General features: G+C 50.5%; 1 protein-coding gene across 1 annotated transcript; it reads left to right on the top strand.

The window, feature by feature from the left end:
* The first annotated feature begins 960 nt into the window (after positions 1-960).
* On the top strand, positions 961-16,174 carry RBM38 (RNA binding motif protein 38). The gene is made up of 4 exons (XM_065645729.1): positions 961-1,421; positions 2,086-2,209; positions 2,814-2,868; positions 14,719-16,174. Exons 1-4 carry the CDS (start codon positions 1,254-1,256, stop codon positions 15,017-15,019), a joined length of 648 nt encoding a protein of 215 aa, XP_065501801.1. The 5' UTR covers positions 961-1,253; the 3' UTR covers positions 15,020-16,174.
* Positions 16,175-24,030: the final 7,856 nt, after the last annotated feature.

Below are 24,030 nucleotides of genomic sequence, written 5' to 3'. Positions count from 1 at the left end.
CAAGCACTCCTCCGTTGGAGTGTTCTGCAAGGGTGGATTTTGAGGCACCAAGTAGCTTTTAAGCTTTTGTTTTCCCGCAGTTATGGAGGGTTATGTGAATTTAATATGGGGCTGCGATACGGTAACTAACCTCCCAGCTCTAAATGCCAGCTTTCCCAGGTCAGGGCTGAAAACTGTAGGACACACCGAAGATAGTGGCATTTCACAGTTTCCCTGGTATGAGCTGCCCATCCTGAGAGGGAACAAAATGCAAAAGGAGAACTGTGGAGAGGAATCCTGTTGCAGACCACGAGGGGAAATGGGAATAACGCATCTGTGTCCCACAGAAGCAGGCTACACGGATAGGTATTGTCCACGTGTCCAGTGAGGATGCGGGAAGCTTGGGAATCTGTTTAAGAAAGATACCTCTGAAGCTCTCTTTAGGGTTTAAACCCCTGGTTCTTCTTCCTTGTTGACTTGGTTCAGGGCCATCCCTTCCTCCCGCCTTGGCTTCCAACGTGCCTTTGCCACCCAGCGTGCCACAAAGGCCGGCAAACTGTTTCACGGCTTTGTCCCTGCATCCCAACCTGCCAGGGATTAAACGCTTGCAGTTGAGATCATTGTGCAATAGAGAAGAGGGAAGGAGGGGGTGACAAAACCCTCTTGCGAGGCGGTTTTCTGTGGCGGGCTCCTGCGGGACCGTCCCCTCGCCTTCCCCCGCCCGCTCCCGCCGTGCCCGCGGGGTTCGTAGCTGCTCCCCGGGAGCCGCCGGGACTTGTAGCCGGGGCCGGGCTCAGCCCGCGGGGCCGGGCTCAGCCCGCGGGGCTGGCCGTGCGGACCGCGCAGGGACCCAGCGGGGGTCCCGGTGCCCGCGGGGCAGCGCGGCCACGGCTGGAGGCGGCTCCGCTGCCGGGCCGAGGGCGCCGCCCGCCGCCGCAGGGGAACCGACCCCCGACCCCCCCGCCCCGGGCCGTGCTGGGTGCGGGACTACGCGCCCCGAGCGCCCCTGCGCGGCGGCGGGGCGGGGCGGGCGCGGCCCTACAAAGGCGGCGGCGGCGGCGGGCGGCCGCTACTCACCGGCACCGGCGGGAGGGCGCGGCGCCGCCCGCGCTCCCGGGACAAAGCGCGGCCATGAGCCGGCTGTAGGCCCCCGGGACACAGCCGCCGCTCCGCTCCCTTCGGCCGCCGCGGGGGCTCGGAGCGGGGGAGCGTTTTCTTCTCGTCGCCCGCGGGTCCGCCGCCCTCCTGCGCGGCGCGGGGTGGATGCCGGCAGCATGCACACCGTGCAGAAGGACACCACCTTCACCAAGATCTTCGTCGGGGGGCTGCCCTACCACACCACCGACTCCTCCCTCAGGAAGTACTTCGAGGTCTTCGGGGACATCGAGGAGGCGGTGGTGATCACCGACCGGCAGACCGGCAAATCCCGGGGATACGGCTTTGTAAGTGCCGCTCCGTGTCTGCGCCCCCCCCCCCCGCCAAGCCTCACTTCGCTTCCCGGCGGGCGGTGGGGCTGCGGTGGGGCTGCCCCGGGGCAGCGGTGCCCCCGGGCCGCTGGACGCCCCCCGGTGACAGGGCTGTGCTCGCCGCGGAGCGGCTCGGTGCTGCCGCCCGTCCCGCCGGGGAGCGTTTGCCCGGTGCGGCCCGGCCAGGACAAAGGCGGGGTGCGGGGCCCCGGGAGGAAAATCCCCCGTGCCGGCCGAGGTTGTGCCGTTTATTTCAGCAGTTCCTTTTCCCGCTCCTGCCGCCTCGTTTCTTTGCGGGCTCCTGCCCGCGGTCCCCGCATCCCGCGCTCTTCGGAGCGCGGCCCCCACTGCCCTGAGCTGGGACTGGCTCCACCGACTTCTTAAAAACGCACGGGGGAGGAGGTGGAAAGGCAAGAGAGAACAGCTGGCGCAAGCCCAGCGCAGTGACATGGCGAGGGGGGAGCCCTCTTTTCTATCAAGTCCCCGGGAGCTCTTCCCATCTCGCTGTGCAAGTGAGACTGCGTGAAGCAGAGTTTAGCTCCTGATTCAAAATAGAAGAATAAATAAACTCCACTCAGTGCCTGTTGCTGGAGTGTTTGCAAAGTGCTGTTGCTACAAACAAGGCTGTGCTTAATTCCAGGTGACCATGGCAGACAGAGCTGCAGCTGAAAGAGCATGCAAAGACCCAAACCCCATCATTGATGGCAGGAAAGCAAACGTGAACCTGGCCTATTTGGGAGCAAAACCAAGGAGTATTCAAACTGGTGAGACATCTAGGAGATCCTGTCTTTATTAGAATGAACTGTAAGACAAGGAAGCAAGTTCCTCAGGCTGGATTCATCCGATCTGACCATGTGGGCTTATCCCTCCTAGTTCTGATTGTTGACTGATGACCTTGTAGTCCAGTTACCTCTATTCATATCATCTTACTCGTACCTGTTACACTAGTGTTATGCACCTAAGTTCAAATAACTGAGTTAAAGCTGTTTTCTTCCATGACTAATTTGTTTTCCTTTTATCCTGTTTGTTACATTGGTATTAACAGTAACGTCCATTTCATCATCTGCCCTTCCGTTTAATGACCACGGTACCTAGCGTGTAAAATAAGGCATTGTACCCCATTGTCCGTTCAATAACAGCACTTTCACAATGTTCTTTAATCTGAATTCCCATCTGGTCCTGGTGCATATCACATACGCATATTAAAATTAACTTGCTTCTAAATGGGGTACTGAATTTGCTCACATGCATAGCAGATGAAATGCATGTATGTGTGGTCTGAGGGGTAATTACATGTGTATATTATGAGTTGAATGGTACAATGGATGCCATTCATTAATATTTCTTTTTTTCTGAATGCTTTTTTAGGTTTTACCATAGGTGTGCAGCAGCTACATCCAGCCTTCATTCAGAGACCCTTTGGGTAAGTCAAAACGTTTCTTAACAGTCTGTTTGTAATCAAATTCATGAATCAACTCCCTCATTATTTAAAATGTGCGAAAAAAGCCTTAGCCGTCAAGAGTGGACAGTTTCACCAGCTGTCGTTAGCGCTCAGAATATTTTATTTCTGGTGAAGATTTCAGAAGTTTTGTGCATTTGTCAGCTTTCATGTAATTCCCAAAGATCCTCCTTTATCCTCAGTAAGTCTGAGTCATAATAAACGCGATGCATTTCTTGCTGCTTTGCCAGCGTCAGGAATTCACAAACATTCAAATAAATGGAAAATAGTTTCTCTATTATCGTACTTAAGGTGTCAAAACAATTAAGCAAATTCTGTTCTCATGTTTCTCAAATACGATCTGCTTCCTCTGCGCCTCTTCCCGCATAATAATGCTTAGGATACAGTTTTATCCTAGAAAAGAAATTGCATTGGAAACAAAGTCTGTTACTTATTGAAAGTAACATTAGGTCAAAAATTGATTTTGGACAGATGTTATACAAGGCTTGAATAGTCTGCAAAAGTGGGCTTTTGTCTGCTGTTTTCAATAGCTTATACCATCCCTACTCGCTTAGAAAAGTCCTCTTTTTATACATCTAATAGGATCTGGCAGCTGCTCGGCGAAAGACAAGTGTGCTTCACGAGAACAATAGTGACTGTCATACTGCCTTCATTTAACTGTTTAATGATTGATGCGGTTCTTTTTTTACACCATTTCAGAAAGTGAATATTGATAGGGTTGTTTTATTATTATTATTATTATTTTCTAAGAGCGTTAAGAAAGTAGGTTCATTTTTTAAAGCTTTTTTGCACTGCTGTGTTGTGGGTTTTGTGTGACTCTAAATAGATGGGATTTTGGCCTTTGTCAACAGAAATACTTCATCCTTCTCCTGCTCTCTGCTCGTGTTTTTTGGGGTTTTTGGTTGTTTTTTTTTTTTTTTTTAAGAAAAAAAAATCTGCTAACAACAAACCAGAAACTTTCACTCCTCTGCCCTCATGGCTGCAGTTGCCAACAGCCTGGGTAATCTCATTCCAGTGAGTTTATGGATGTAAGAGGCTGTGTTGCCACAATAGTGCACACCCAGCAAACGTGTGTTGTGTACGGTTCAAACACGCCGGTTTTCGTAAGAGGTTCCGCATCTGTTGGGAAGACTCAAAGAACATCTGTCATGAAATGAAGAGTCTGTCTTTTTTTTTTTTTTGGTGCGAAAGCCATGATAGTCTACGTAAAGATGCTGCTTTTTAATAGCTCTTGTGCACGGGAGCTACAATAGCTTTCTTAGCCCCCAAAGCAGGCATCAGCGATACCTTCGAGGTGTGAACCCCAGAGGCTTTCCAAATTGCACAGGAGTGCGCAAGAGAAGTTGACGATCCAACCAGCCTGTTAGGAGATTTTCCACGCATGCTAACAGAAAAGAGCAACAAGGTGAAGGACGTTAAACTCCTCGTGTTGGCAGGGGTGCAGCGCACGCCTGTTCCTCTTGCAGATAATCTGCTGTTCCTGTGGGTGCTGTTTCTAGCCGGCAGCTGCAGCCCTGGAGAACGTAGTTTTTAAACGGTTTGCTTTTAGTTTCATTTACAGAGGAGTGTGGGATCAACTGACTTGTGATCTAGACGGTTACTGTTCCAGTTTTTAGGCATTGGTTTCATCATTAAACCAGCAGAGCTGCAGTTAGCACATACAGCAGAGAGCACTATAAATTATTTATCAGTTGCCGAGAGGCAGGAACCAGGAGACTGGAGGGATGGAGGAAAGAGATTATATATCATTATTTGCAAGCATCAGTAAACAAGAATTTCGTTGTGTTCAGTCATTGCTGGAGCAGAATCACTGAAAATGTGGGTTTGGCAAAATGTGGAGCCGTTACCTGAGCACCATGACTGGAGCCGGTTTGTGACTTCTGAGCAAAGCATCAGGCGCTCAGTCAAGCAACGGAACTTGGCTGCCGGTTCTCTCTTTGTTTTGTCAGTAGACCAGCAAAATTAAGAGCCTGCCAGACTCCACTCTTGCATTCCCTTGAACCCACAATTTCCTTCACCCTCTGTGAGATTTGAAGATGGGTGAGGAGTTTATCAGGGTCTGTCCATCTTTGGAAGCTTCATCAAATTGCTGTTGTCCATTTGCTCTGCACTATGTCCTGCGGATTCTGACCTTCCCCAAATGAAGCTCAGTGCCTCGTCTGCTTTTCCGATGGTGTAAGACATCGCCTGGTTCTCCCTCCTGCAGCTCCTGACTCTGCAAAGTGTTTGTGCCCAGGAGTTGGCATGTGGTTTCCAATAGATGATTCCTATGGGACACGGGGTACTAGGTTTGCAAGCTGGACTGGGCGAGGAAGAAATGAATGAACCACCCATTGACTGCTCAGCAGTTCAATAAGAGAAAACCAGCCAGTCATGTTCCAGCTATCAAGCCGCAAAACGCAGGTTTTGGTGAAACATGAAATGAATGGAAACTATGAAAATTACCCAAACATCAGAGAGGATTATTTATAAACTGAAGGCTTCCCCCCCAGCCCTAGGCACTGAAATGCAGCCGTAAATATTGCCTGGGATATGCGGAACAGAAAGAGAAACCATGAAGAGCCTCTCTCCTTCCTCCTGCTGCCCTGGCAGGGGAGGCACTCGCCCAGCAGACAGCACGGAGTCGGCAGTAAATCCTCGTTTGAAAAGTAGTCTCTAGATTGTTGTAACCGGAGTTCCTAACCGTATTTCAAGGCAAAGGATGCGTCTGTGTCAGGGTGACTGGGAGGTCTGGCTTCTGAGTTTAGGGAAGCAGCATTAGGCCTGGGTGGGGGCTTAGCCCAGAGCTTTCTGCGCTTTGCTTGGAGGCAGCTGGCAATGCCACAGCGTGTCCCTGCAGCCACCAGCCAGCACAGGGCTGTGCTTACGCGATCAGAGAAATGGGGAGACCCTTTCTCCACAAATGGAGCTGCCTCGTACTGCAGAGAAACATAGGAAACTCCTTGGAAGCGATGGTGTAGAGCACTTGAGCAGGAGAACGTGGCAGAGCTGCGTGGCACCCCTCTCTTGGTCCTGTCCTCTCCTCTGGGGATCCAATGCTCGAGGCAGGCTTGAGCCCGTGCAGGGAACGGGGATTCCCTGCTTCTCCCCTTCGCGGCCGCGCTTGCTGCTCTGGACATGAGCAGCGGATGGCAGATGCATTCCCGAGGCTGTGCCTCAGCGAAGGAGCTATCTGTGTGGGAGATCTACCAGCGACTGAGTAAGTGACTGAGCTCTTGGAAACACACAGCTGTCTCTCGCAGCAGAATCCAGCTCTCTTCCATATCTGCACATTGGATGTCGTTGCTCCGGAGACTTTGTTGCCCGTCGCTGGGTAGTTGCTTATTTTGGTGGCTCTGGTCCACATTTGGTCTCAGGCAGCACTGGAAAGAGTTAAATCTCTTTGAAATGTCATGTATTGATGCTGCTGCAGTTAGGAATTGAAGAGAGTCCCTCTTTGCTTCAGCCCACCCCCCCTCGCAGCTCTTTATCCTTAAAACTTCTCTATTGGGTTAAAAAGCAAGGGAAACAAACTCTTGTCTTTTCTGTGGTTGTGCGTATGGAACAGCACACACTGGCCTTGCTCTGCCCAGCTGCTGTCGGCTGCAGCCCCCACGCTCCGAGTTCCTATTGCACCGCTTACAGAAGGCCGTCCCCGCCGGGGACCCCGGGCTGCTCCGCTGCTCACAGGCGGCTCCCGTGGGGAGGATGGACCCGGCACCTGTTGTCTGTCATGTGCCAATAACATGAAAGCTTTTGCAGGGGGGGAATTTCCTAAGAAACATTCAAATCCATTTTTCCAAATGGCTTCAGCTGCTAGTTCTTGGGCATGGTTACTACTGTTCAGGCCAAATCCTTGCCAGTCAGAAAGAACTCCTTTTTCTCTGTTTTTGTTTTGTTTTCTTTTTTTTAAAGACTGGACATACATTTATAAGCAGATCAGATGGCTTTGTGAATTTTCATAGACATCTTACTTCAAGGTGGCAAATGCTGGTATCAGACCCAAGGGTTTGGTATACAATTTGTTTTGCTTTTAGGCACAATTTGCTCATGTCCTGCATCTAGTATAGGTCTGTAGAACAACGCAAAAGGAGAGCATGGTCTGATGTACTGACCTTACACGTGGCTACATAAACGTTGTGCCAAGCTCAAGGCAGTTCTAGGTCTTTTGCAGGGGACAGTGAAGGGTGCCACGTGCCATCCCAGTGCAGTCCGGCACAGGCTGGGTGTGATGGGGAGCCAGGCTGGGCTGGCTCCAGCTTTGTCTTCACCGCACGTGTCTTGTGTTGACTTCCCTGTGTGATTCCATTGCCTTTGCTGGATTTGCTCTTCATCCTAACCAGCACAAGAGCAGCCGCCTTAGCAGCAGAGACCCACGTCCTTTCCCCTTGCTGTAAGAGCTGGGGAGCGGCAGACGTGAAATTCTCCGGATCTGGCCAGTGCCACTTAGTCCCAATGGGGCAGATTCACGCACGTGTCTGAATTTTCAGAGCAGTCCAGCTTGTACTTGATCTCATCTTTCCTTGGTGCAGCTGCTGGCATACCGGTCTCTAGCTCTGTAGTATTAAACACATGCCCGGTAATTCGAATGATAAATGTAGCTCTGACGGGCCTGCCTGAGCAGAGGGCACCAGCGAGGGAACTAGACAGTTGTTGTGCTGATAATTTGGTAGCAAGGACACCGGGTCACTTCTAAATATGACTTACATGAAGAGCCTGTTCCCCACAGATGGGAGCAAGCTACATACCAGAGCTAAATATACGCTATGATCACAAAAGATGAAAAGTTGTGGACCTCAGAGTTTAAGCTGAGTCTCCTGTTTCTTGTTCTCTAAATCCTGTAAACAGGTTCGTGCTGTCCCCTGCAATTTCTCTGTCACCAGCTCTGAGCACGTCAGCTCTCCTGTGTCAGAGCTCTGCTCCAAACAAAGCGGCCGCGGTTGGGAAAGCTGTGCCAAGGCTCGATCCCGTCCCCAAACTGGGATCCTGGCTTGCGGGAAGGTGTCGAGAGAGGTCTTGGATGCCCTAGAACAACAAAGGCACAGCTGGCAGCAGACATCACTGGAAGTCTTAAGACGGAATTTGTTTCTTGGCCGAGAAATTGTTTTATCAGTGTAGGTTTTCTTTTATCAAAAATAGATAATTCATTGCTTCTTCCATAGCTAAAGCATTCTGCTCCAAAATACTTCAACTATCCAAGAAAGGGTTTTTCATAAATCAGGTATGTGGATGGTTTTAATGAAAAGTCAGCAGAAGGGATCATGTGTAGAAAGTCTCTTAAAAAGGGAACCAGTTGAAAGTAGTTAATTTAATATATATTATGCCAAAGCTTGTCAGGTACTCGAGAAGACTTTAGAGATGTTTCTGGAACATTTGTTTTTCTCCAAATTGCAGAAGAAAGTTGGAAAGCTCAGTTAAAGGCCGAATTCCTGGGGCTGCCTGGGTTGATCTGCAGAGGCTCTGCTTTCGCTCCTGTGGACAGGATGAATCCAGCGTCCTGCTGGGCTTCTCACACTGATGCTGAAGGACTTGGAATTATTTTCTGGTTCTTCTGTCAGTTCGTATCTGTTTTGGCTGTGCTGATAACTGGAAAGTGGAAGGATTTTTCCCTCTCTGGGTAGCTGACTAGTTGTGGATAAACTTCCATGTGGCTTTTTCCTTGGTGCCAGATGGCTCTCGTTTCAGGCAGATGTTATCTCCTGCTACCTGAGTGTTTTTCAGCCTGCTTCTCCAAAACTATTTTTGGTCTGGCCCAACGTGCCTTTGTTTGGGATTTTTTTTTACTTTTTCCTTTGGGTGTGGGGGAAGCAAGATGCAGAGAATAAAGCTGTGAATTGTTGAGCCTGGCTAACTCCTGGTGGAGCTCAGCATGTTGATCTCGGGCTTCTGGTCAAGCTGAGGAAAATCATTAGATCTTTGTGAGAAGATCTTTTGTCTGCAACATATTTTTAAAATTTCTTTTAGTTTTTTTTCCCCATACCTCTGCACCAGCTATGGGGGAAGATATAGATGGCATTTCTTTTTACTGGTATCTGTGGGATTCACCTTCTTCTGCTATGGAGCATTAGTTTGTTGTATCATGAAATCAAGATGAGCTAACACTGTAAAATGAGGACATTGCTGGGCTATGGTAGGTTCTCAGCTACTGCTGTGCCTCCTGTTCCTTAAATTTTCTCTCTCCTGCCAAAATGAAAGTAGATTGAGATTACAAATTGATCTCATACTCTACGTTGGCATTTGTATTTCTCAAACAATGGTTTTGGTAGGCTCAGCAGCCAGCAGAGGTTATCATTGAATTCTGTAACATACTCGCTTTTTTCTCAGGTACCGATTCCAAGCTGGGACAGTCTGTTTCAGCGGGTCATTCCTTGGTGATTGCCACCAATGTGGTGATGTCTGGTCCCAACAGGGGTGCAGGAATCCCAGTCGTGTACCTGTTTGCACAGGCTGCTCTGTAGGTCTTCCCAGGGTCCAAGGCAAGTTAGTTGCAAGATGAGCAGGAATTGGGTTGACTGGTTTGCTATTTTGTGTTCATGTCAGTGGGGATAAATACCGGATCATGGAGCTGCAGAGTTCATCCTTATTTTACTTTGAGCCGGCTGATGAGGCAGAAGCCATTGACATTTCAATGCACATTTAAATCGGCTTTAGCAGGGACATTTCAAGACTGAGGGGTTTGTCATGTCAGTGGTTGAAGCCCAGCCCGTGTCAGTAAATGCTGATGGGTGGCGGAGTGGTCAGGGCACAGTGGATGTCCTGATCTGCACCAAATTGTTGGTGATCTCTAGGAGCAAGAGTCCTTGTCCTCGGTGAACCCGCTTAAAACACATCTCCAAATCTGTCACCCAGGCTATGGCTGGAGGTGCTACTTCACCAGCGGTAGTTTCCGTGTTGCTGTGGCTATACCCACCTCGTTCTGCAGTACCTCCTACCAGCCGAAGCCCAGCGCCGCGGGCCATCACGGTTGCGGCAGCGTGGGTGTCTCTGTAGCAGCTAATGGGTCAACTCTAGTGGAAATGGAGGCCAAATTCCTGGGGTCAAATGCCAGAATTTGTGCCTTCACTGGCAGACACAAAGGGCTCTGTTTCTTTTATTCTTCAAGGAATAAAAGGCTGGTCGTGGCGGTGGCATTTGTGTGCTGATCTCTGCAAGGCTGCCAAGAGCCCTGTGCCCCTCCTTGTTTCCCAAGTGTTTGTGTGATGCCGTGTCCCTCTCGACAGAGGGTTGCAGTTGTCTCCCACCTCTCCAGAAGCAGCAAAAGCAGCCACCGGCGTGGCTGGCAGAGCTCGAGGAGGTTGGGAGCTCCTGCCCTTCTGCTCTCCTGGACCTGCGCAGCTTGCAGGAGCTGCTCACGGCTCACGCGTAGGAAGTCCTGCAGGGCGGGGGAGAGCTGAGAAAGTGCAGCTAAAACGCATTACAGGTGTGAACCTGACCTAAAATAATCAAAACGCCTCTGAGATGAACTCTGCAGATAGAGCCACTGATGAGGGAAAGAGCCTCCTCAGCCCGCTGCTCTCCCTTGCTGTTTGGGAAGGGGTGTGGGACACGTGGACATCTGACTGGCCCTTCTTGCTGGCTGCCCACCAGCCCTGCCGATGCGGTGGGGAGAACCAGGTGACCGCAGGTTTTAAAAAGTCCGCTCTTTCAGCAGGCAGCACCTCCCGGGAGCCCAGGGCGCTGGCAGCCGCGAGCCTCACCTGATGCGTTTGAACATCTCCGCCCAGGACTGCACGGAGAAGGAGCTGCTTTTGTTCTGTCCTTCGTGTTTTGCACAGCAAAAGCAGAAGCGGAGCCTGCATCTCCTCTGCCGGTGGCTCTGTAACCATCTCTTTTGTTCTGTGTCTTTCCATTTTGGCTGCCGGGGCAGCGTGGCAGCGTGCCACGTCGTTAGGACTGTGGGCTAGCGCGGCGGTCCCGGCTGCCCTCCTGCACCGACGGCCCTCCCGAGTCCCTCCTGACGGCTCTAGACTTAGGTTTGACCACGCTCGTTGCGTTTTGTGGCCTTTGCCCGCGATTAATCGTAACGCCCTAAGCATATCGTATGTCTGCTGTTCACGGGATGAGTTTGATGTGTGGTGGCGATGGCTGGTCACTTGGTTGACGTTTTATAATCACGTTGTGTATTCTGGATGAAGTTCTCTTCTGGCTGGCAGGGCCCATCATGTGGGATGTAAGAAAACTGCAGGGAGGAAGGGAAAAGCATCTTAAAACACAGATGTGACTCATTCTCTAGAAATTCAGATTAGAGTTTGCTAATTTCTAGAAAAAATAACTCCAAAAGAGAAGGGGAAAAAAAAAAAAAGGCAGGGAGGGAAGTATTTTAAGACCTTCTGTGGATGTTAAACATAGCCAGCAGAGAACTTCATCATACTGCACTGGTTTTGTGTTTTGTTTGTAGCTGGTACACCTAATTCAGAAGTCCAAACTGCATAATATCTTGATTGAAATTTCTAGCTAAATTGTTAAAAACCTGCAGACCAAAAGAACCTTCCTTTCTACATAGAAGCAGATTCTGGAGTTGCTGAGCGTGATCTTTTTCCAGTGCAGTAAACTCTGGTGTGTGATGTGTGCTTGCGTATGCATTGGGCTGGGATGCATTTCTGGAAACAGAGTACAGGAATACTTTTTGTCTTCCTAGCTAATGGTGCTTTTTATTCAAAAAGTAGCATTGAAAAGCTGGGTTTTTTCCTTTCTGAAGAGAGAAAAAAAGAAAAGAGAAAAAAAAAAACCACACACACACCAAAAAAAACCCCCAAAGGTAGTGCTGGATGTCGCAGATTTGCTGTCTCTCTGGAGCATGCCGAGGGAGCTGCGATGGAGGAGCCGTGTACAGGACAGCAAAGCTGATGTGTGGAGTTTCTCAGGGACGAGTTGGGAGCGTGTGCTTGCTCCTGTGTCCCCACACGGGGCCACGTCCCCTGCATGGGGTGTGCTGTCTCCAACGAGCAGTTGGGTGGCAGCAGGGGACATCGGGGGTGACCCGCGGAGCTGCTCAAATGGGGTGATGCTCAGGCTGGATTGCTCAGGCTGGTCATTTTGCAGGTGCAGGCTGAATGCCTGTGTGCAGGAGAAGTGCAGGCTCCTCCTCTGCTGCTGCTGGTGGGTGTTTTTTAGTGAGTCTTGAGTGTAAGGATTGTGCTTTTTTTGTGTTTGTGGGGTGGTTTTAACTTTACCAAGCCCTGGAGTAGCAAGAAGCCCAGTTGTGCGAGACATGTAGGGAGAAGCAACAGGCAGCCAGAGCATCCATCACCAGTCTGGGATGCAGGCTGCTGTCCCAGCTGCCGATTTATGGGGGATAGAGCAAGAGGTGTGTGTGGGCTCTGTTCATCTCACCCCCAAGGGCTGCATGGGCCAATGCTGGGGGGTGGCTCTGTGGAGCCTTTCCCCAGCCCCTGGCAGGCCAAGAGAGCCATATCACACCTCTGCATTATTTAAAAGAAAACAAACCCCAGTGATAAAGCGTGAGGAGCCTCCGGGTCAGGACTGGGCCCGGCTCCTCGGAAGAGGCGGCCGAAGCGACTGTGCGACGTTAAGTGCTCTTGGTCTGAACTGGCACGTAAGCTCCAGCTCTGATTCAGCCCTGCTGGCCTCAGTTTAGATCAGAGCTAAACTAAAAGTGATTCAGTGGATTTCTGCTGCCTCATCTCATTCTTGTTAGTCACGGGGTGACATTGGGTAAGGGAGCGTTTGTGGACCGAAGGGCTGCGAGGGCTCTCTCTGCGCTATGCTGGGGGCGGCCCTGGCCTCTGGAGATGCTCTTGAACTTAATCAGACAAAGGCTGAGGTGCTGCTCTCCACCATCCATCTTCCTCCCCAGTGCTGCTCTTCTGGGGCGGCCTCGTTATATCTGAGGACGCTGATTGCAGAGGCAGCGTTGCTGTGCAGGGGGAGCAGAGCAGTCATTCTGTCATCATGCACATTGCCTCGAGCAAAACCAGAGTGGGAAAACCAGAGAAAACTCTGTTCAGATGAGTGCTTGTTTGTGGGAAGCCTTTCTCCTGCCTGAAGTGTGGGTTAAACCATGCAGTGCTTGTTGGGAAGCAAATGGGAACAGCCCCATAATTGCTGGATAGGGGGGACCAGCCCCACATGGCCCCCAGGATGTTGTAGGTAGTGGCTGAGACCTGGGACAGACACTCGGGTGGAACGAGGGCATCCGGTGACCCATCCAGCAGAAGCTTCCAGTCCCTGGGTGCGAGTCCCCGTGAAGCACCGGAGCACCGGATCCTGCTGCTGGGTCTGCTGGGGTTTCCAGCCCCAGGGATCAGACAGGTGAGTGGGCAAGATATCCTCTGCCCAAGCAGCTGAGCTAGGCTTTAGAGAGCAGTTTAGGCATGTGTAAGCCTGTGTCTTGTGAAAAGCCCGTGGGAGGCTTTTAAAAGTGGTCGTGTTTCAAAATGTGCCATCACACACATCCACACAAAAATCCCCAAAATATGTGAATCTGCATAAGCTTTTTGCAGAGTTTTACCTTGGCTTTTTTGTTTGCCAAAATGAGCTGGGTTTAGAGGCAGGGTGGAACGAGATCTCTGGAGGATGGCTTTTGGTTTGTGCCTTTGCCGTACGTGACTGAGCGAGCAGCCAGCCAAAGGGACCTTTGCCACGGTGCGCGCTTTTTGGTGCATGTGGCTCTGATCTTTCAGTGGTCATGTCCTGTTTGCTGGTGACATCTGCACACCCCTATTTCTTAAACAAGCCCTGCGCACAATGGAGCTCTCTGCTGCCGAGGGCTGTGGAAGCAGATACCGTTTGCACTCTGCAGTTGCATGTGCAAGTGCCCGTGGCGGTTTGTGTGGATGGACCTAAACCTTCAGGTTTGCGCGGTTTTTGTTGTGGGCCCTTTGGAAAATACAGCCCTTTCGTTTTGCTGCTTTTTTTTTTTTCTTCTCATTAGCAGTTTCTAGCAAATTAGTCGGCAATCCTGCATTAATCATCTCCAGAATCTTTCAGTCTATGGACTTCAATTGACTGTGGTGTTGTTAAATTCCTCTTGGCACATGGCTACCCTGGGGCAGGGGCAAACCGGCCGGTGAAAAGTGACGCTTTAGGACCTGCGTGGAAAGGGCAGAGGAAATTCTGGGGGCCAGCAGAGCCTGCGTGTAAAATCTCGTGGGCACAGGAGCATCGCTGCGTGGTCACTGCTGAGGAGTGTTACTCACGGGAAGAAAACCAGAATTAATATCTTGTGTTTTACGACAAACACGCTGTAGCAGTGGCCTGAACATCCAGTGTTATGGAAACACCAGCTTAAATGTGTAGTAACTGGTAACAGCTGGCAAGCTGGAAGGCGCTGGGCTGTGTCCGAGGACAGTGGTCGCGCCTGGTGGGATGAGCGGAGGAGCGACACGGTGTCCCCAGTGCTGGGGGCTGCCCTGTGGGGGCTGTGAATCCTCAGGAGCCTCCACCAGGGTTTGGGGGGGGTGCAGCATGGACCTGGAGGATGTGGGGTGCAGCAAGGCTGGCAGCGATGGGCAGGGACAAGCAGGGCACGTGCGGGCTCGGGAGATGTGGGGAGGCAGGAGCTGTGTCACAGCCATCCAGGGAGGTTATTTTGGGGACCAGCAGCCTGGACAGTGGGCGATACAAGACGTGGAGACCAGGCTGTGTGTCCGTTCTTGCAGTCCATGCTTCACCTTGCACTATTTCCACCCTTGGGGTCTAGAGGCGGTTCGATTTCCATTCCCCCGCACCGAGCAGCACCCCTCCCTGGAGGGCAGCACTGCTGGGCAGCACCGTTGCCGTGGCTGGCGCACCTGAATTTGGGGGGGAAGGAGGAGGCCACGCAGGCTGGAGGGAGCCCAGCCCCTTGCTGACTCTCTCCCTTTGCCTCCACAGGCTCACGCCTCACTATGTTTACCCCCAAGCTATCATCCAGCCCAGCGTGGTGATCCCCACCCCTGTGCAGTCCATCACCTCTCCCTACATCGACTACACCGCCGCCAGCCAAGCCTATTCCCAGTACACCACCGCTGCCTACGACCAGTACCCCTACGCTGCCTCCCCCGCCGCCGGGTTTGTGGGGTATGGCTACACGGGCGCGGTGCAGCCCCCCATCACCGCCAGCACCCCCGCGGCCCCCGCCGCCGCCTTCGTGCAGTACCAGCCCCAGCAGCTGCAGCCCGACCGCATGCAGTGAGCGCCCTGCCCGCAGCACCGGGGACAATCTCTGACCGCGGAAGGATACAGCTAGGACAACAGAAGCGACAACAACAAAAACCCCCGAACAATAAAAGAAACAAAACAACGACAAAAAAAATCACTCCGCTCCTTTACTCCCTTTACATAGGTGCGTATCAATACCTAAGCTATTTATAGTGTTAAGGGCAAACCCAAACCTTTGCAGTCTGACTGTGCTCATGAAAATGGACTTCTGGTAAGTTTTTTTTTTGTTTGTTTAGTTGTTTTTTGGTTTTTTTGTTTTTTTCCAATTTGGACAGATATTGTCTTGAAGATGTTCTAAAAGTGACTGAAATGTTTCACAGGAAAACTACAGATTCTTGCACACATTACGGTCTGCTTCCATCACCTCTGGTCGTCTTTCTGGTCCTACCCCATCAGTCCTCCCCTCCTCAGCAAACCTTGCAATCCTCTTAATTACTGTTGAGGTACAGAGGTACTCGAAGAACGTGGAAAAAAAGCAATCTTATTTTTTGGTTGTACAAAAACTTTGTAATACTCAGAGATGCCTTACAGAAAAAAAAAAGAAACAAAAGAAAAACTATTTTTTAATATTTATTGCGATTTTGTTCGCATGAGCTGTGAATTGCAGACAGAAGAATAGTAGTAAGTATCTGCCTTGTTTAATTCTCATTTTACTAAATTATTGTATGTAGGTAAAAGTTCTTAAGTAATTGCTGAATCACTTCAACATGCAAAAGGGAATATTGGCTTGAAGGAGAGCAGAATATTCCTTTAGTCAACGCACTGTACTATTTTCTTATTGTAATTGTTACTCTGTTAAGATTATCTCAAATTTAGGTATATTTTTAAATGCAAAAAAACCAACCAAGAATACTGAACATTTTGTCTACTTTGGTAGATCTTTTGTTACAATGCTGCAAACTATGGAGACATTTACAGTATTTATGTAAAAGAGATTTGGGGCTGTTGGCCAGCGAAGCTTAGGGGAATACCATGAGACAGAAAAAGGTCTTATGTCATTGAACAAATGGGTAAATGTAACCTTTTTATGCCTATAATCCAACAGCCAAATAAAGGAAGAGAGCAGATTATGTAAGTTAAGTGCATTTCTACAAAGAACAGCAATAAACTATTTTAACTTTTAAAATTATTCGATAGTGTATGGTACCATGTTTGCTTGGCCGGAGTCCATCAGGGAGTACTTTCGAATTTACCAATGTGGCTGTGCTGGATCTTTGCCCGTGACTGTGCTCGGGCAGGGTGGGAGCTCGTGTCCCTTGGTCCGGGCAGCCTGGCGAGAGCTCCTGCCCGCATCCCGACCCCGCGCTGGGGCATCGTGTGCGCATCGCCGTCCCTTGCAGCCCATCCTACGCGCAGCTCTCGCTCTGCGTGTTCCCAAGCCACCCGTGGCTCTTGGCGTCTCAGGGCTTTTGGGCTCCTGGAGTGTCACGCTGGAGCTGTGCGATCCCCAACGCTCGTGCCCAGCACCGGGCACTTGCTGACACCCGGGCTGTGCAGAGCAGAGGGTGTAAAGTGCTGGAAACTGGGACGGCTGAGATCAGGTCTTACCCCAGAATTCTCAGGATATTGCTTTACTTCTGTTATTTGCTTAAAATGAGTTTACTTGGGCTTTGGGTTTTTTGGTATGTTTGGGTTGGTTTGTTCGTTTTTGTCTTTTTTTATTATTATTATTTTTGTTTGGTTTTTGTGTGTGTTTTTTGGTTTTTAGTTTTGGGTTGTTTGTTTTTTTTTTTTTAGTGTGGGGTTGTTTTGGTTGGTGTTGGGTTTTTTGTTGTTGGGTTTTTTGGGTTGTTTTTTTGGTTGGTTTGGGGTTTTGTTGGTTTTTTTTGGGGGTGGGGGGAGGGGGGTTTGTTTGTTTATTTGTTTTCCCTGAATTGAATCCATCCCAAAGCGTGCAGTCTGCCCAAGCCCTGTCCCAGCTAAGGGCTCTCTGGTCCGGCCGGCCCAGGCAGGCTGTGGGCAGCGGTGGGGCTCAGCCAGGCTGCTCGCACCCCTCAGCCTCCTTTGGGTTACTCAGCCATGTTGCACTTGCCCTCACCAACTTTCTTTAGAAATTTGGTTTCCAGATTTTGACTGTTGCAAACTGTTGAATATCAGCTTTTAAAAGTAAATACAGTTATTCTATTTGGATGTTCTCTTTATCTAGTTCATCTCTGTGAAGGTTACAGCAGAACTGATGCCAGGAAGTCCCTGTATCTTTGGCACCGGCGTGTGTTGCTGTTCACAAGGTGATGGTGCCTCCTGGGCGAAGATGGTGCTGTAAGACATAAGCAGAGGCAGCTCAGCACCGTGTCTGATCAACTGCCCTGGTGAACGTAAAGACACACAGTGGGCAAGTCTAATGTCATCAGTAGGCCTCAGAGTAAACAGCCTATCTCAATGAATGGAAACAGCTCATTCCTCCCTTGCTCATATTGCATGAGAACGCAGATCCTGGTGGGGCTCTTTGTCCTGCCCTGGGTTTTGCTTACAACTGTATGGGTGACATTTATTTCCTTTTTAAGTAATTAGTTTCTGGATAGGGCTGTGGGGCTGCCAAAGGAGTAAGAGCTGAGCGCCGCATCCAGCACGGCACTGGCGAGGAGCACAGCCTGGCCCGAGAAACCTGCCTTTGAAGTACTATCGGGGCCAGAGATTGTTCAGCAATTCTTCTTTCTCCCTGTCATGAGTCTTTCTGAGGAGGAGGAGGAGGGAGGGGAGGATTTCGGGGGTGGGTGAGGGTGCCAGGAGCCGTGTCGCGGTCCCCGTTGCTCCCGCCTGGCTCCAGCACTGCTGAACGTCGCCTTTTGCCTTCGCTGAGCACCTGTGTCTCCCCAGGTCAACAGCAAGACCAAGGCCTCCAAAGATTAATTTGTCCTTGAAAAAAAAAAAAAAAGTGTCTGGTGCGTTTGAAAGAGAAAAGAGTGATGATTTCCCATTTAGCTGACTGTAATTTCCTGAAAGGTGGCCAAAACCGCCAGAAACAAGGGTGCCCTGAGCAGCAGCACGCCGCCTTCGCCCGCCGCTGTGGGATGCCGTTCCTGCATCCCGCTCACTTTGTCTCCGGGCTCGTTTTGAGAAACAACCACATCAAAACAACAGCCCAACCTGCTGCCTTCCTGTGTGCGGAAACTCAACTGTGAAATTGTGGCCGGGTAGGATAATGATGAAATCCGCCGTCCAGCTTCCCGGGTGGAAGTGGGGTTGCCGTGGCAGGGGGTGAGGGAAGCCTGTGGCCCCCCGAAAAGGAGCCCAAGCGCTTCCTCGGCCCGGTGCTCGGCTGCAAAAGGGGGACGAGCCGCTGGTGACAGAGGGACGGGAGTTACGCAGTGCACAAGCGATGGCGTGTGGATGAGAGGCAGTGGCTCTGTGACTCCCGACTGCTCACGGTAGCACAGGACAAGTGCTTAAATCACCTTGCAATTATTTTTTTTTTTTTGCATGCATTGCTTGATGGAGCATCCTCTTTTACCGTGTGGCTCGTGTTCTGGGTGGAAGCGAGCTCGCCCCAGGCGGCTCAGCTCTGCTGCGGGCAGACGGGAGCCCGGGGTGGGCACAAGTTTTGAAGTCACGGTGCCATTATAGGAGCTTTGGTGCAGCAACGTGCAGACACAGTGGTGCAGCGAGGGCTGGATGGTTTTGGCAGGGTGGGAGCAGCCATGGGGTCTGGACTTTGTCTTGGGGACACCACTGTGACCATGCTGGTGGCCAGTCGGTCCAGGCCAACTCCCAGCAGCTGTGCCCATGTGCCCATTCATTTGCATTGCAAATTCAAATTTTTTTCATAGGAAACCCTCACACTGGGGCTGTCAGGGTGAGTTTTTGGCCCTCCCCACCAGGGGATGGCTGGGGTGTGATTTCTGCCCTTTCCAGGTACCCCCTCTCTTTGGGGTGTCCCCTGTCACAGAGGCACAGCCGAGGCATCTGCTGCCAGCGGCCACCCAAACCTTTTCCTGATAAGGGACGGGGGGCGGGCACCGAACCCTGCAGCACTCGCCCCCGCCACCCCACGTTATCTGGCCGAGACACCCGGGGAGTCCCGCGAGCACCCATCAAGGTCTGGGGCTCTGCAGTGGCACCCCCAGCCGGTGGCTGTCCCCAGGGGGAATGGCTGGGGACACGGGGGGCCCAGGACACTGCCAGCCCCCCCAGTCCGGCTCCCGGTGCTGACGAGCCCCAGCGCCAAAACTTTACGGCTGAGAGGGAAATGCGGAGCGCAGGATTTATTTGCATAGTAACTGGGCTGCTGTCGGCACTTACCCTTTAAAATGAAGTTCACAGCAAAATGTTTTTAACCCCGTTGTATACAGGGAATGCTAACAGCATCCTTTTTTTTTTTCTTTTTTCTCCCCCTCTCTTCTGTCTGAAAATTGTTTTTTCCCTCCTTTGTGCCTCTCTGAATCCTGCCAGCATAGAGATTCCCTTGTTCAGAGAGAAAAAAAAAAAAGGACAAAAAAAAAAAAATTAAAAAGAAAAAAAGAAAAACTTAAGCCTGGGATTAAAAAAAACCCCATCACTAAAATAGTTTGAATAACAAAGTCAACTGACTCGCCGGGAGCCCGGTGAATGCCTGTCACGTATCGCCCTTCGGCCGGGGCACCGTCATATGTTTCACTAGATAGTTCCTGGAAAAGCTTCTGCTCAGCCCGATAGACCCGCGGCTGCTGATACCGCTGCGGCCCCGCGCTGCCCGGGGCGGCGGAAAACTTCCAGAAATTAGAGCGGGGGGTTGGGGAATAAATAAATAAATCTCCCTTAGGTACCGGAGGCATCAGTTCTTCTTGTGACCTGAATAACAACCAGCTGTGATGGTGATGGGACCAGTGGTCCCAGCACCAGCAGCCCCCTCTGCCTTTATTGATGTATTTAGCAATGAGATTGGTGTGGGTTTTTCTTGTCATTTTTGTGGGTGTTTTTTTTTCTTTTTTCTTTTTCCTTTTTACTTTTTCTTTTTTCTTTTTTTCTTGTTTTTTCTTTTTTCCTTTTAAAATTTTATTCTTTTGGGCTTTTTTTTTTTTTGGTTGGTTGGTTTTGCTTGGTTTCGGTTTTGTGTTTGTTTGCTTTTTCGTTTGTTTGTTTTATTCCCCCAATAATTTTTGCATAGTTTTAACTACGTAACCAAAGCGGTGGTACCTTACATGAGATGATACGTGCAGAGGGTTTGTAAATCCCTCGCCCAGGCAGAGGCGCCTCGCTGTGTCAGACATATCATGTGGGAACCACGCAAATAGGAACATGTTATTGGGGGGATTTGTACCTAAAAATCAAAACCAAATATGTCAGTTTTATCCTTTTGCTGACACCAGCAGCACAAACCTGGAGACACAGCGTTGTGACGAGGCACAGTGAGAGGGACAATGGCTCAGATAAGGCTGGACCATGTGAGAGAGCAATTATAGGCTCAGATTTATTAACTGTGTGCCTGTGCTTGGGGGGCTGGTGGTGTTTTGAGTATATTTATTTATTTGTGCATATATATATATATTTATTTAAACTTAAATATTATTTGAATATCTCATTGTATCCAGGTATGTTTAAACACACATATACAGGGTATTTAAAAAAGGTGGACCCAACTCAAAGTCACTGCATCTCTGAAATTGGGTTCACATTTTTGAAACACCCTGTATAATTTATATACAAAAATACATGTGCTTGTATGCAAAGTAATTTTTTTTCCTTCTCCTCATGGGCAACTTTGAGCTGCAGTCTCTGCAGCAGCCCCTGGGTTTGCTGCATTCCCGTTAGTATTAATGGCCCCTTATTAAAGCATGTTTTGTGTCTTCGTTCAAGAGCCATCATACTCAGATTTAAATAGAAACAAGATGAAGCATAAGGAGAAATAATCTAAAAGACTGATGTGAGAGAGGAGCTCAGCTCCCGCTTTGGGAAGCGGCTCGGGCAGCCTCATCATTAAGTCCTAGTGAATCGATGAACCCCAAAGTCCCAGGAGCCAATTTTTAAAAGCATTTACCCACCTAAAGCTGGAGAGCGTGGCCTTTCGTAAATCAGCCAGGAATACGTCTTGGTTTGAAAATAGCACTAAGCATCTTATTACATGTTTAACACTCAAAAGATCTTTTAAAATCAGACTAAGCACACTCGAGTGGTTCCCGTTTAATCTCCACCTCTAGATAAACACGGGGGGGTCAGTGCACGTGCGGATACCGAGAGCCCTTTGCTTTCTCCAGCAGCCTCAGCTGGTTGTGTTTACATGCGCTGCTTACATGCTAGCACGTGGAGCAAAGCCTGAGCTTTGCAAAATGAAAGTGAACTGAGCTAAATAAATCACACCATTAGTTTTCTGTGAGCCGGCTTTAAAATTACCAGGTTTTAGACATAAACACAGTAGAATGAGCCTTCAGGGGAAGAAAAATCCTCCCAAAACTGCATGCAATCCTTTTTCAGCAGTGTATGCTACTCTTTATTTCATGCCCTTTTTGTAAGGTAAACCAATTTGGTTTCCTGTTTCCAAGGAATTTGTATGTATAAAAATATTTATGATTTATTTATATAATATATAAATCTGATTAGAAACATGTATGTATGAACAAACACATTTTCTATCAATGAGAGAGAGAGGGGGGAAACAATAGATGTGGATGCCTTGTTTCAAATGAGAATAATATAACCAATTTAATGGAGGTAGGACCAGTTTAGGGGTGATCAGACACTTCAGGCTGTATTGTCCATGCCCACTGTGTGCTGTGGCTTTTTCCTGTATTTTTTTACATATAAATCATAGTTTTTTTATATATAAATCATAGCTCCTGGTTCCTTTTCCAGGCTCTCCGTTTGCAGAGCCCTAAAGCACCCCAAGGGCTGATCCTGGCTTTGCAGGAGCCCCACCGCTTACTGCCACCCCAGCCAGTCCCCGGTCTGTGGGCCAAATGTGGGCCCATGTTGCCAGTTTCCCTCGGGCTGGAAATGCCATCTTTATCCCAGTAAGATGCAGCCGTTGCTGGTGCGGATGCAGCCGGTGGGAAGGGTTTGCTGTGGGGCTGGGCAGGACCCAGCCCTTGAGCTGGCCCTTAGTGCTGCTGGGATGAATGCGAGCTGGTCAAAACCATCTCCTGGACTCTGCTCACGTGTCAGGAAGCTGGAAAAAAGTTTAAAAAAAAAAAAATCACATGCTGAAGTGAGAGCCATGGATGGGAGACAGGCATACACGACCCAGGGTCGTCTTTGGCTCCTGCTGGAGGGAGCCCTGGGCTGAGCAGGGCCTGGCGGTGACCCCCCCATCCTCTAATACGCTGCTGCTGTACATGCTCAGACACTTTGCCTCTGTCTGTCTGTCTTTCTGCATTCCCGTATGCGCTCTTCAATCAGCCGATCACGAGCGCTGCTTCAGCCTCAGTCTGCTCAGTCTGGGATACAGATATTTTGGGCAACTGCAATCTGGATGAAAGACTCAGTCCTGCCAGCAGCTCTGCACAGGCTTGAATGGAAAAAAAAAAAAAAAATATCCCATCGGGTTTGGTAAATGCTGCCAGGCTGCCCTGGCTTGGCAGTGCCAGCCGCCCGCCCCGGCCACTCTCCCCACGGGCAGGGGGGCAGCCCCAGATCCAGCCCCAGTTCTGCAGCCTCCCAGCTGAGACAGAGCCTGCAGAAAAAAATAATATGTTGAGTCCAAATGTTTATACCGTTGGCACTGTCCGGATCATGTGCCTGGTAAAGCTGAAGAGTGCGTGAATATTTTCTTGTAGCTGCTGTTTAAACTGCCAGAAATGGTCGCTGTGCGGAGCATCCCAGTGCGGTGTGGGAGGAGGCTGGAGGGGCTGAGACCTGCTCGGACAGATGGACAGCTGGATGGACACACACAGGAGCTGCGTTCAGGTTCAGAGACTGGACCAAGAGCTTTGCGCACAGGTTTGGGGGCAGGTTTGGGGGTCTCTGTTCAAGGGAGGTGCTGCCAGGTTGTTGGCACAGTGAGAACCCTGGTTTTCTCTCTCCCCATCTTGCACACACAAGTACACACACACACTCTTCCTGTTGCCAGCCCCATCAGACACACAGGGCTCGGTACGTGCAGGGCACTGAGCTCCAGCACACGGCGTCTGCACAGCCCCAGCTCCCACAGGTGTCTGCAACATGTCCTGCTTGCTACAGGCTTCTGTGCTGAGATGCTTAAAAAAAACCCGATCAAACCAACTCAGCCAAGTGCAGCCCAAGCCCGAGAGCATCACAGCGCGACGGTTAAAGCAGGCTTACTCATTTCTCCAGTGAGTAAGACCGAAAGAGGAGCTCTGCGGGTGCGGGGCCAGGTGCGGGGCCGGCAGCTGATAAGGGGCAGCTCCCTAATCTCGAGCTCCAGGAGCCGAGAGGGCCAGGGTGATAACTCACAAGAACCCTGGGCTCGCAGCAGTGAGGGGGTGCTGCTGCCAGTTTGGGTGTTTGCAGAGTTGGCCTCACTTCGGAGGGGTTCGTCTGCAGTGTTCCCCCCAACCTGGCAATCTCTTGTCTTCTGCTGGAAGCCAGCAGGACCTGGTGGTGGTGGCAACCATGGGACACGTACCCTGGCCCGCCTCTGCACGCGATGCCCTGTGCTCCTTGGCACATAACCACGGGGAACGGTGGCTACACTAGGCAGCATCTTTCATCTGATAAATCACCCTGTTTAGGTCAATCCAAAGTTCAGCAACTGGAGGTAGGAAAGGTGGCAGCCCAGGTCTGCCCTTGGCTGCCCCATAGGCTGGGTGATGCCCAGCAAAGCCTGGTGCTCCCCTGGTTCAGACCTGGGCTGGGATTTTGGCTCAGATACCTGGTTTTTAATCTGCTCCCTTGGAGGGATGCCAGAGAGGCTGGCTGGGTCAGGCCCGTGCCAGTTCATGCCCAAATCCCACGGCACGCACCCATGGCAGCACCCACGGCTGCTGCACCCACCGCCACTCGCCTGCTCCACGTCGCCCGTCCCCGGCTCATGGGGATCAATTCGGTCACCCCCTCACCAGCCCCCCGTGTGCTAAACTGCATATGATAAGTTCTGCTCCAAAGCACATTTTTGTC

The sequence above is a fragment of the Caloenas nicobarica genome, chromosome 15 (genome assembly GCF_036013445.1).
Source record: "Caloenas nicobarica isolate bCalNic1 chromosome 15, bCalNic1.hap1, whole genome shotgun sequence".
Lineage (NCBI taxonomy): Eukaryota > Metazoa > Chordata > Aves > Columbiformes > Columbidae > Caloenas > Caloenas nicobarica.
This window is presented reverse-complemented; position numbering and strand designations above follow the sequence as displayed.

Coding starts and splice junctions, on each gene's coding strand:
- RBM38 (XM_065645729.1), top strand. CDS start 1,254: ATGCACACCGTGCAGAAGGACACCACCTTCACCAAGATCTTCGTCGGG. Junction 2,210..2,813: donor ACCAAGGAGTATTCAAACTG/GTGAGACATCTA, acceptor ATGCTTTTTTAG/GTTTTACCATAGGTGTGCAG. Junction 2,869..14,718: donor TTCATTCAGAGACCCTTTGG/GTAAGTCAAAAC, acceptor TTGCCTCCACAG/GCTCACGCCTCACTATGTTT.